The sequence below is a fragment of the Cyprinus carpio genome, chromosome A1 (assembly GCF_018340385.1).
Source record: "Cyprinus carpio isolate SPL01 chromosome A1, ASM1834038v1, whole genome shotgun sequence".
Lineage (NCBI taxonomy): Eukaryota > Metazoa > Chordata > Actinopteri > Cypriniformes > Cyprinidae > Cyprinus > Cyprinus carpio.
In genome coordinates this window covers 3,599,554-3,613,347 of record NC_056572.1, presented here as the reverse complement: position 1 = coordinate 3,613,347, position 13,794 = coordinate 3,599,554, and the positions used below count along the sequence as shown (strand labels likewise).

Here is a 13,794-nt window from a genome sequence, read left to right as displayed (position 1 = left end):
GGGATAACGAGCATTCCTCAGCACAGGCTGTTCGCAGGTGGGACGGATGAGGGAGCCAAACTGATACTCATGTGCAGACATGTGGGTGTTTACTGTGTTCAGATGGACTTATCCTGTATGCCTAACCCTAACCCCTCTTAATGCATTTTTAAATGACATGCAGTGTTTCACTAAACATCGATAAAAATCCTCACACTCACTGGATGCTGCCTCTAGAGACACTCTGGTAGTGAAAATGACACAACCGAACATACTTTCATGCTTTTCCAGTGGACACAACAGGAGAATCAGTCCAAGTCCAGCCCAAGTTGCTAATTTTTTGCTGGACGGGTAAGGAATTTTATGTGCACACTTTCTGAAACTAACTTGTATTAGCGTAATTTATATAAAACCCACATATGATCATACTGATCCATTTCAATAGATAGTAGTTCAGCACATAACAGCACAATCACTTTAGTGAAATTTCACAGGCAAAAAAGTCCATTGCCTGCTGTCAATAGTGTAGCAAAATATGAAGTATGAAAGTCACTTTCAAACCAACCAGCTTTCTGTTGGTTAACAGTAAACATAAATAATTACACAAAGAACGGTTTTGCTAACGCTACATTTTGACTCACTTTAACACACAGCAAAGCTGATCATTTTCCAAGTCTTCTGATTAATTTTGCAGAAAAACAATAACCAATGTACTGATTTCACTCACTGGAATAAATTTAGGGATACACCAAAATGAAAATTCTGGACTGAATCCGAAACCGAAAATCTATTTAAATAATACTATAATAATGATAATATAACACTTTTTCAATAATTTTAATGATACTGAATTTTAAAAATAGGCCTACCAGCCAATTGTCACATCTGTTTTTGATTTAATTTTATGTTGTTTTCATGTCTTTTATTTTGATATTTAGCCATTTCATATTAGTTTCATGTTCCTGTCATGTGTTTTCCTTGTTTCCTCATGCGATCAGAGATTGTCTTACTGTAGAGAGATGAAAGGGTCTGTATTTTTTACTATTGGAGAATCACATGTGCCATAATAACCAATCATATTATAGCCTTGAAGTCACTGAATTTCAGTCAGAGTTGTGCAATACTCAATCGCCGTTTACGGATACCATAGGAATGAATGAGAAATGCCATAAGCTGTATCCCACCTGTCGTAAAAAGTCAGTGACTTCTCTTATAAAACAGCATTTTTTTCAGTGTAAACCCTAAAAATAGTTTAATCCAAAAGTATTGTTTAGTGTAAAACATGTTGGAGATTAGCTGATTAGCTGAAAGGCTGTCGATTTATTAAATGATAAGCTGTTTCCCTTTAAAAAGCTGTTTATTCAGCGTAGTGTGTGTGTGTGTGTGTGTGTGCGTGCGCGCACTTTAACTTCCTCCAGCAGCAGGGGACGCAGACTGAGAGTGATGCACAAAGACAAAAATGTCACAAAGAATAAGCACACCCCAACCAAAATATGTCTGAGTGAGAGAACGAAAGAGAGGGAGAGGGGGGTCACAAAGAGGTAAAAACCGAGAAAGAAGCGGATAGGCACAGATGGAAGATGTGGGGAGGGAATGCAACCCAAAAGACTGAGAGAGGGGTCCTGAGGACAAGTAAACAAGTGTGCATAAGCGAAACGTCTCTGCACGAACACGTCGGGCAATGTGTTACGCGTGTTGTGCCTTTTAAAGAACATGTTTTGCGATGCGCATTGCAGGCATGAGTGATTTCAGTGCCTTTCATGTTGACTGCTTTTCGGGTCACTGTCTCTCACCTCTAGCAGCTACACATGCAGCACACACACAGAACTCCATTCAGGCACCACACACTTCAGCTCTATAAACACATGCACATGTACACAATTCTCAACGCACTACCCCCTATCCATTAGCAGAAACACACACACTCACTCACAAACTCACACATACTGCTCCATTAGCTCCACTCATACCAAACCAGAGACATACAGTATACTTCACTTATGTCATAACAGTACCGTAACAGTAAGGAGTTGAAAGCTTAATCACAGCTAGCTGCAAATTGTGTGCAACACTCAAATTGCCGTTTACGGATACCATAGGAATGAATGAGAAATGCCATAAGCTGTATCCCACCTGTCGTAAAAAGTCAGTGACTTCTCTTATAAAACAGCATTTTTTTCAGTCTAAACCCTAAAAATAGTTTAATCCAAAAGTATTGTTTAGTGTAAAACATGTTGGAGATTAGCTGATTAGCTGAAAGGCTGTCGATTTATTAAATGATAAGCTGTTTCCCTTTAAAAAGCTGTTTATTCAGCGTAGTGTGTGTGTGTGTGTGTGTGTGCGCTGGCACTTTAACTTCCTCCAGCAGCAGGGGACGCAGACTGAGAGTGATGCACAAAGACAAAAATGTCACAAAGAATAAGCACACCCCAACCAAAATATGTCTGAGTGAGAGAACGAAAGAGAGGGAGAGGGGGTCACAAAGAGGTAAAAACCGAGAAAGAAGCGGATAGGCACAGATGGAAGAGGTGGGGAGGGAATGCAACCCAAAAGACTGAGAGAGGGGTCCTGAGGACAAGTAAACAAGTGTGCATAAGCGAAACGTCTCTGCACGAACACGTCGGGCAATGTGTGTTACGCGTGTTGTGCCTTTTAAAGAACATGTTTTGCGATGCGCATTGCAGGCATGAGTGATTTCAGTGCCTTTCATGTTGACTGCTTTTCGGGTCACTGTCTCTCACCTCTAGCAGCTACACATGCAGCACACACACAGAACTCCATTCAGGCACCACACACTTCAGCTCTATACACATGCACATGTACACAATTCTCAACGCACTACCCCCTATCCATTAGCAGAAACACACACACTCACTCACAAACTCACACATACTGCTCCATTAGCTCCACTCATACCAAACCAGAGACATACAGTATACTTCACTTATGTCATAACAGTACCGTAACAGTAAGGAAGTTGAAAGCTTAATCACAGCAAGCTGCAAATTGCTTGAAAACAGCATTAATGACATAACAAAATTATCACACTGATCTTACCGATGTGGAGCAGAGCATTAAAATACTGTATGTGTCAGAGAACCTGACTCTGTCAGAGCTGTTTAATTAACTTTCCAAGTTGACATACTTATTTAATCCATAAAAATGGTGAAGTTAACACATTTGGCTTGCTGTCTGTGAAAAATGGGGTGCCTGGATAAAAGAAAACATCTTATGTGAAAGAAATGTAAGATCATTTCTTATTTAATTGGTTTTCAGTTGTAGCAATACATTATATGCTGACTTTACACCATAACACCTAATTTACACGACCAGTCAGAGGTATGAAATCATTATATTTTAATGTTTTTGAAAGTAGTCTCTAATGCTCACCAAGGCTGCATTTATTTAATCAAAAATACAGTAATAATATAATATTATAAAATGTTATTATTACTATTTAAAATATCAATTTTCTTTTATTTTCTTGTCAAATGATCCTTCAGAAATCCTTCTAATATGCTGATATAGTCCTCAAGAATCATCTCTCATTATTTTGTCAAAAAGCAAAAAAAAAAAATAATACAACATAAAAGCTTTTTTAAAAAAGCACTTAATGCTACCGTTCTGGATGAGAGAGCACCTCGGTTAACTGTCTGGGAGGAAAAATCATGCAATAGTAATGCATTTCTTTCCATAAAAAGACAATGTAACATAAATAATTAGGTATTTAGGAGTAACAGAATAATGTAACATGGCATTTAAAACTAATGTTCTCTTAACACATGTGCTTTGTGATTAGCCCCCGAGTGTGTACTGTTCTAGTATCTATTCAGAGATGTGATTTAGCACAATTTGTGATCTTAATTGGAAGTGCTTCTCGATGCATTGTGTGTGTGTGTGTGTGTGTGTGTGTGTGTGTGTGTGTGTGTACATGTGTGTGAGAAAGAACACCTGTGCTCTACAGGGGGATACAGATGCAGCAGTGTGTACAAATACAGACACTTGAGCACAGCAGGACGTGACAGAACAGAAGAAAAAATCATCAACTTCTTGATGTTATTTACCAGCCTCTCAGCTTATTATCGCTAACAATGGTCAGAACAGATAGACAGGGGACCGTGACAGATCGAATGCCCTATATAACCCTCTCCAAACTGGAAAAGGGCCTGTAAGCGCAGAAAAAAATAACACGAACATGTTGCAGAAAAGACAAACCAGCACTTATTTGGTGAGATTTCAGCACATGGATGTGATAATGATTCCCACTGTGATGTTCCTCATGCTGTTAATTAATAAATGTGTACTTGCTGAGGATAACCACATGTAAAAGAAAACAACAGCGCAGCAGGAAGTAAAGCAAGATCTAAAGACCTTATATTTTCAAAAGACTGAAGGCTTAAAGGAAGAGTTCACCTTAAAATTTAATTTTGCCGAAAATTTACTCACCCTACAGCTTTCCAAGATGTAGATGAGTTTGTTTCTTCATCAAAACAGATTTGGAGAAATGTAGAATTGCATCACTTGCTTACCCGTGGATCCTCTGCAGGTAATGGGTGCCGTCAGAATGAGAGTCCAAACAGCTGATAAAAACATCACAATAATCCACAAGTAATCCACACCACTCCAGTCCATCATTTAACATATTGTGAAGTGAAAAGTTGTGTGTTTGTATGATTTAAAATATTGTTTATTGAATTTTTGCTTTTAGGTGTAGCTTCTGGACAAAATATTAGTCTGTTTTGGACTGTTCTTGTAAACGGCGCTTGATCTGTGCATATATCTTATGATATGACTTTTTCACTGGAGAAAGCAATATTATGGATAGAGGGCTCATATTTTTACTGGAAACAACGGTTTGAAGTTAAAAACGTCTTAATGTTAGATTTGTTTATTGATTTTAAACTTGCTTAACCCCTTAACTGTCACTTCCATTTTTAAACATAAGACTTGTAAAGTGCACGATCCAAACTTAAATTTTGATAATTCATGAACGAATAAGTTTTGTAACATGATATTGATGTACCATTTTCATGGTAATGCAATGTCTGATTTTAAAATGGGTTTCAAAGGATGAATTTTGAGATTTTAAGTTTTCAGTTGATATATAATTTCTGATGATTTATAAAGTGTGATAGAGAAAAAGGCAACGAAAAATACTTTTTTTGACAAAGGTCAGAACTCCTGTAATGATATAGATTTTTGAGGGTGCACTCTTGTCATAAATTAAGAACTCCTGTAATGATATAGATTTTTGAACAAATAACATCGGGTAAAATATCTATTTAGGAGTCGTAGACCTTTCCAACGATGTACAGTTTGTCATGATTAGATTAGGATTTAATTGTAATATAGTGAAGTGATTTTAGTGACAGTTAAGAGATTAAAGCTTGTGGATTATTGTGATTTTTTTATCAGCTGTTTGGACTTATTTATACTTATTCTGACAGCACCCATTTACTGCAGAGGATCCTGCAAGTGTTATAATGCTAGCTAGCGATGTAATGCGATTGATGAAGAAACAAACTCATCTACATCTTGGATGGCCTGAGGGTAGGTCAATTTTCAGCTAACTTTCAATTTTGGGTATATGATTCCTTTAAGATCTATCTCGGAAAGCAATACATTTTTCACACAGAACAGTGTGTGTGTCCTTAGAAGTGGATAAAAAATTTAGCTAAACTGAAATCTCTTTGAGTTTTCTCTTAAACACTTAAGGTTAGGATATGGTTAGTGAGGCACACATGAGGAAAGAACTGAAAAGTTTTTCTCTAAATGTGCAGATTCTTTTGGGAGTTTAATGAGAGGATGTTTCTTACAGTAGAGTGCACTTTACTTAAACTCTCCCTTGAAACACACTATACACCTGTAAAAGCTTAAAGAGACAAGACAGGACAGTTACCTTGTTCGGCTTATTGCCTAATGGAAACACATTAGTTCTGATTCTTAGATATCTCAAGCATGATACTAAATTTGGATTTTACAACAAGTAACCACCAAAATATTGGCTACAAGTGTGTTTTGTGCTTGTTCTGATCCACTTTCAATAGCATTTCCCAGAAACTGTTTACTGCACCTTTAAGACAACAAAATATCAAACCATACCTTTGTTTCAAAGCCCAACATTTCCTCATTACAGCAAAAAAGAATAAAGAAATGTCTATCAGTTTCCAAACTACACCTGATTTGTTATTCTGTTTTCAATGCTCTGAAACCCATACATTTTAAGTCTGGTCCAAAAACTTTTAGTGTACTTTATATTTATGGTTCAATACAAATCCTAATAACAACCAAGCAAGAATCCAGTGTGTGCCTCCTTCCATGTTAGTGTAAAAACCTTTCTCAAATCTCAGATCCCTCAGAGTGGCTTTTCTGAAGCCTTTCTCCACTGGACATGGCTTAAAGTCACAGTGAAACTGTTCCTAGGGCCTTTAATTCTTTCCCTCAAACTCGACCAGTGGTGACCCGCCACTGCAAACCCATTTCCATCCACTGAGAACTATAAACACCACATCTGAGGGTTTGAGCAAGTAATGAATTCCTTTCAGACTTCAGAACGGCTACAGAAAGGATATCACTGTTATCATCTGCACTAATTATTTGGCTACACTCATTAGAGACAGCGAATCCTTCCCAGAATTCACTTACAGTACATAGCTTTCATCAGTCCCCCACCCACACACCAAAATGATACAATAATACACAACCACAGTGTAACAAAAAGCAACAGAAATGTGAAAGAAATAATCTGGTGTGCATAAACCCATGCCAGTAAATGGTCAGCCAATACAAACAGAGAATAAGCTGTGACAAACAAATTATATCAGGCTTAATAGTGAATACCAGAGGGAGAACACTGTCAACAACTTAAGCTAATACAGCACATCTAGTACAACAGTCATCATAAATTTACAATACAATTCAGTTATCAAATCTACAAAAAAAAAAAAAATCAGCATTTATGACCATAAGAGACTTATTTCAAAAACATTTTAAAAAATGACTGAAAAACAGTGACACTTGTAGTTGTAAAAAAAAGTTCAAAAGCCGTCTGAGTGAACTTTCTTCACTCAACACAGGTAAAAGTGTTTTTGCGAATAGCAGAACCAATTGTACAAATACCACTCTAGTGTAAACATGCGCTGTCTGCTAAAGCCTGTGGGTTGCACACAGTAAGAGCTCTCCATTACTACACACATCCTCCTCTGACCTAAAAACAAGGCTCTGGTCGCCCGCTTACACGTACAATGAGTCGAGAGAGAGACATCCCAGATTACGGTTGAGCACTGCAATCACACAGGCAGCGGTACAGCACTCCTCCCCCAGCACACACTGTCACTCGTTCATCTGGCACTAGAGGACAGCCATATGTCCAGCAGTGGTGGTGGCTGCTTCGATCGCTCTGAATTACAAGGAGGGGATTTGGTTGATTGGAAACCTTGGCTGTCTCTGTGGTAATTGTTCATGTTATGTGTGTGTGTGTGTGTGTGTGTGTGTGTGTGTGTGTGTGTGTGTGTGTGTGTGTGTGTGTGTGTGTGTGTGTGTTTCTTCAAATGTAAAGCCGTCCCAACAGGTACAGATTGGACGGGGGTGGGATAGGCGTGACTCCAACATAAATGAAAGTATTTTAATAAATTAATCAATTTGAATCTTTTTTGGATTAATCGGGCTTGCTAATTAAATAATCATTGCTCAGAAATGTCTAATATGGATTACAGACATTTTCCAGCCTCCATTCAACAGTAACTATACATACCTAGTCAGTCTAAAGTTTTTGTCTATTTCTTTCATCTTATCATGGTCTGTCTAACCTGTTCTTCCCATAAGAAAGTCTGCAGTTTTTGTGTCTTCCATTCTTTTTTTCATGGTCTTTCTAACGTGTTCTTATAATGGGAGTCAATAACACTCATTAGTAACACCTGGGAACACATATTCACTATTAACTTGGAGTTAGTTAGTAAGGTAGTTGTTAAATTTAGGTATGGTGTGGGATTAAGCGATCTAGAATACGGTCATGCAGAATAAGGCATTAATATGTGCTTTATACATACTAATAGTAAGCCAATAAGCTAGTAATAAGCAATTAGTTAATAGTGAGAATTGGTCCTTAATAACTAAATAAAATCTTCCTTACTAAAAAAAGTTACATATCTAAATACATGATATTGCTTTTAAATCCAAGAAATTATCATATCAGTTTGCATTTGATTTTTTGAGCTCTCAAAATACTTATCAATACTAAGCAAGTTTCATCACTGGACTCCAGTAAAACAACATCTTTAGATATAACTTCCAGATTATCAAAACCTTAACCCAAATAACTCAAGAACTAAAAATGAATACTATAACAAAAATGTGCATTTGCTTTGAAACAATTTCTGTGGTACATTTTTTTTTTTTTATAGTATTGCGTAAGCACGTGTATATTTGATTTGTTTGATTGTTGTGGATCAAAATTAAATAGAGGATTAAAACTGTCATACCAAATGAAATGAATGAAAGCCTGAATCACATGATCTCTTGAAGAACTACACACACACATGCTGCATGCGCTGCGATTAGCGGTCAGTGCAAAGGCGCACGGGAACTGACACTGGAAAAGAATCAGCCTCCAACTGCTCGCGAGTGGGACAAACTTGAGCGCGCAGATATTCGTTGCGCTCTTTCCATAAACTTCTCTAGGTCCCAAATGTCCGCGCTCCCAACACACATTTAATGATCGCTTGGAAAAATGTCAATATACACAATGTGGGTCAAAGCTTAATTAAATTGAGTCTGCTGTTTTTCTAAAGAGTCAGGTTTTCCTGTACTTATCTGCTGATATTCCGATTTTGGACAGGTTTCCTGTTCGTGTGTTATTTTACCACTCTGTGATTGACAGGAAAAGAAATACAATCCCATGGCACATCATACTGATGTGGACAGATGAATGCCAAAATAACATGACATATATCTGGCACAGCACATCAATCAAATCCAAAGAATGTGTTCATTTTCCCTAACAAAGCCAAACAGCCTCTCTGGGTTCAGATCAGAGTTTAATGCTCGGATACCTGCCTAGACAATCTCACAAGATGAAACAGCAAAAGAGAGGGAAGCCCCAAAGCACAGATGCTGACACAGATATGGACTCCCCATAATAATTCAACTAACCCGTTCAGACCTGCATTTGTCCAGAAAAAAAAAAAAAAAAAAAAGACTCACAATAATAATTAAACTAACAATTTTATTCACAAAAAAAAGATGTTTATGTTAATTTTGAGGTTTTTTTTATTATGCACATACCTTTTTTTATGAAAATCATGGAATTAAAAATTGGGGTTATGCCCCTTGCTCAAGTGTTCAATTATTCAAACCTGCAACCTTTCACTGAGGTCCCACCACCTACAACATTGGCAGCTTACCAAAAAAAATAAATATAATAATAATAAAAATAAAAAATACTATATAGCCTATAGAACTTTTGACAAAGCATGTAGAAGGTTTGCTAAAATCCCCCACTGGTGTTGCTGTTACAGGAAAATGGTTCTGAAAATAAAATATATAATATCCTTTGTCAGACATGATATGAAAAGCACTCAAATTTGATGAAAGTTGCACAAAATGTGTAGTAATATTATTACTGAAATCATATCTTGCTGTTATGCAATAGTACACAGTACATATTTTGTGTACACTGAGACCATGGACATCACTTATGACTTTGTATATATTTTGACTTATGCTATATGACTTATATTATGACTAACACTGATGCCACCTCTCAAACAGAATGCGTGAAGAAATTTAATAACAAAATTCAGTTCATTTTGATGGTATTGTTAAAACAGTCGTGCGTAAAAACACGCACACATTTGGAGGTTAAAGTGCAATTTGGTTGCACTCGATAATTGGTTTGGTTGCACTTGATCAATTGTACATTATATCAGTGTTAAGTGGAAACATTGGTGTACAGATTAGGACACAGCACCTGTGATGCGATTTCAGGGAATCAGAGATGCGTGCGCGCTCTCCTTTCGGAGTCCTGTCTGTCAGTGATGTTATCTGGTCTATCTTCTTCTGTGTTCACGCTTCAAACGCAACATTTCAGCAGTTTCTGTGAAATAAATGTGACACGCGTGTGCAAGCTCGCGCGCGCAACTCACCTGCGTTCCGAAGTTTCTTGTTTCTGTAAACGGAGAAAATCACCAGCAGGTTTCCTAAGATATCCACCACTATAGTGAATATGAGGAAACACCCGAGAGTAGTAGTGACCCAGGGCGGCCGGTGAAGTGCTTGCTCGCTAGGGTCCAGTGCAGAGCTGTTCAGAAAACTCCCATTCATAAACATTGTATTTCGTCATGAAACTTTTCTCAATCAACAAAATAAACCGTGCGGTTCAGGTGGCGCGCGTCTCTCCGCTGGGATGTCATCTCTTCTAGGGCCCCCGGACAACTTCCCTCGGTTCTCTCGTCGGGGCTTTCGTGTGTCGGGGTCTGCACTTTTATGGTTATGTGTGCACCCATCACAATGTTGGTACATGACATCCATGGGCATCTCCAAAGCGCCTGTGAACATGAGATGAACTGCAACGGTGTGTGTGTTGCCACCCTGTGGTCGTCATCGGTAATATCGCTTTCATTCACCCATTCCATCTGGACGAGCCCTTTTTTTCGTCTCCTCATTCATTATTTTTCATCCGAATTTAAAAAAAATGCTTTATTCAGTTTTCATCGCTCCATGCAGGATGTGAGATACGTGATAGAGACTCTGATTTTAACTACTACTATAATAATATGAATAACATTATATTATTATGATGATCATCTTCATCATAATTATCAAAAATATAATAATAATAATAATAATACTATAATACAGGAATAATTATGCAACAGTTAGTATCGGTCCTCTTATAATTTGATTGGCCAAGCAGCTTGTATATTAAAGGAATAATTATGAAAATGTTGTCATTTTATTTGATTTGCTGAGCAGTGGCAGGTTGGTTTGGTTCATGGTTTATAACGCTTAATTTTATATAGATTAGTTAGTATTAAAATCGATGGGAAAATGTAATTTTTTTCTGTCTGGTATATACTATGTCATAAATATGTGAATATAGTATTTGCCATGCAGTTCGCATGCATGCTCCATAATTTTTCTTCTCTCTGTGTAAAAACATATAGGCCTAACATTTTAAAGTAATATATAAACATGTATATCAGTATAATATTCTTGTTAAGTTGTTACGCATCGAACAGGCGTACAGTTTCCATGTCTGGGCCTACGCATGGAGATAAACGTTAGGATCATGATATTTCTGTAATGCTACAACATACCGCGAGTCTATATCAGTGGCGTTTGTTGTTTGCTTTTGGGATTTGCTAGAACGGTTGGACTTGGAAACAGTGACATGTGACATCTGACTAACTAGTTAATAATAGCTGAAATGAATTGGACAGTGGTAGGATGAGAGCAAATGGATTCTGTGACGGCACTCATATAGTCTCATCCCCTTTTGTGACTGTAAACCAAATGCTTAAAACATCTCAAGGAGAGCAGGCTGTCTGCATGACTTAAGTTCAGAAACTTGAGCTTGTGATGTCCCATCAGCACTCTACCCCCAGCAGAACTGTCAGCCTCCAGCCATTACGATGTAATTTTAATGCAGTGATACTAAGGGCTCCAGTCATGAAAGCAGTTAATAACTAACAGTGTCTGTCTCTCCTCCAACTGTCAGGTGGTCTAAAGGGAGACTTTACTGTGAAAGGTCTTTACATTTACAATGAATAGACAGTGTGTTAAACTCATGCAAAACTATTTGCACACGTTTGCAGAGTATGAGACATTCCTGAGGAGGGAAAGTGAACTTGTGGGGAAAGAAGAGATGAAACGTTGTTGGCCAGTATCATTGTGTCGAGATAAATACATGGCAAGGCCATTACTGTTGCAAACATGTGACTCTTTGTACTTTAAGATTGTTTGATTAATGCTCTGAATACATACTGTATGAATGAATACTGGAGTTAAGCAACATATTTAGAATTCCAAAATATTTCTGAAGTTGCAAAAGAAAAATATTTTAAAGGGATATTTCACAAAAAATACATATATTATATATTCTGTCATCATTTATTCACTGTCATGTCATTCCAAACCTGTATGAATCTCTTTTTTCTGTCGAACATAAAAGAAGATTTTTTGGGTGGACTATCCCTTTAAGAATGTACACTTTAAACCTGCAAATATTCTCCTAAAATGTTAAATGTTACACACTGTGACAGTATTTGTGGTTCCTGAAGTCAGCATGAAATCAAAATTGACTTTAAAAAAAAAAAATTATGTAATATTGATAACAGAAAAGGTCGATGGTAACACTCCATGATGGTTTAGATGTAAAATTACAACCTGCAATGGTTTTTAAAGATCTGTCCACTGTAATGGACACTATGTATCAAACGGTTAAACCATTCTTTACTTCACCTGACATCAAGTACAGTAAAAGATAATAGCATGATTCTTTGCGACGTAATGTGCATTTTCCCAAAGCTAAATGAACAATTTTACTTTTCAGTCTTCCTGACATAATTGAATTATCTTCCTGACAGAACTTTAATAAGTGGAAACTCCTGATGAAGCTAAGAAAGGAGGGATGACAGATGAGAGAGAGAAGAGAGTGAGGGGCTGGTTTCTCCTTTGAGGAAGACTGGGGAAAGCTTTCCCTCATATATGACAATGAGTTTTAAAGTTGTGTTTTTTGTAAGAGAGCAATATGTTGGTAACTCCCAATTTTGTTTCTGTGAATATCTGTCCTATTTTAATCTCAAAACCACAGCATGTGGAGACAGCAAGACAGCACTGTGAACTCTAAAGCCTTCACCCACCTGTCACAGCCACAGGACGCCATCACCCATGTGTGTGTGTGTGTGTGTGTGTGTGTGTGTGTGTGTGTGTGTGTGTGTGTGTGTGTGTGTGTGTGGCTCCAGGAGAAACACATGAGAGTCATAATTCACAAACATATGAATAAATAATAACTCAAACCAAGAGACAATAAAATAATCTGATTTTGTTCTCACTCTAGATTAAATGGAAGATTCAGATTCACATGTGCAAACATCTAAATCAGTGTCTTTACCAGTAATCAGGTGCTGCAGTTGTTGTCCTTTCTTTGACCTACAATACAGTTTTGATTATTGTAACACACTAAACTTTGCCACCTACTGGTGTATAACTGGCATAAGAATGCAAACACATTTAGAGCAGCACTAATGTACCACCAACACAAGAATAGTGAATATGTGTTGTATACAATAAAACAAATAATGATAAGAATAAAGATTAATATTTGCACAAATACATTTTGATTAATATGTAAAATAGTACTTGTATTTTTTTCAAGTTTTGATCTGGCCTCAACAAATATTACGCAATAGCGCCCTCTGCTGTTTGTCACATTATGGTGCATCAGCTTTACCTAACAATACACATGCCTGCGGCTGCTGGGAAACCTTTTTGCTGCAAAACATTTTAATAAATAATTTGATTGAAATATCATTGGAATATGTTAATCAAATACAAAGGAATGGTTCTGTTACTGCAAAGTTTTTCAGTTATGCACTTACCTCTTCATGCCGGTGTTTAAAGGATAATTCAGTCAAAAATAATAATCATCACATCCATGATAAAGAGATAAGTTGAATTCTTCATCTGAACAGCTTTGGAGAAATGTAGCATTCCATCACTTGGTCATCAATGGATCCTCTGCAGTGAATGGGTGCCGTCAGAATGAGAGTTTAAACAGCTGATAAAAACATCACAATAATAACGTCACTTAATGTC

The 13,794-nt window shown here is 37.2% G+C and overlaps 1 protein-coding gene across 1 annotated transcript in view; it reads right to left on the bottom strand.

The window, feature by feature from the left end:
• mtnr1aa (melatonin receptor 1A a) overlaps positions 1-10,607 on the bottom strand; it is a 29,272-nt gene extending 18,665 nt beyond the window's left edge. The window contains exon 1 of the mRNA XM_019088556.2: positions 10,122-10,607. Coding sequence (XP_018944101.1) covers positions 10,122-10,305 — 184 coding nt within the window. The 5' untranslated portion in view covers positions 10,306-10,607. The remainder of the gene's footprint in view (positions 1-10,121) is intronic.
• Positions 10,608-13,794: the final 3,187 nt, after the last annotated feature.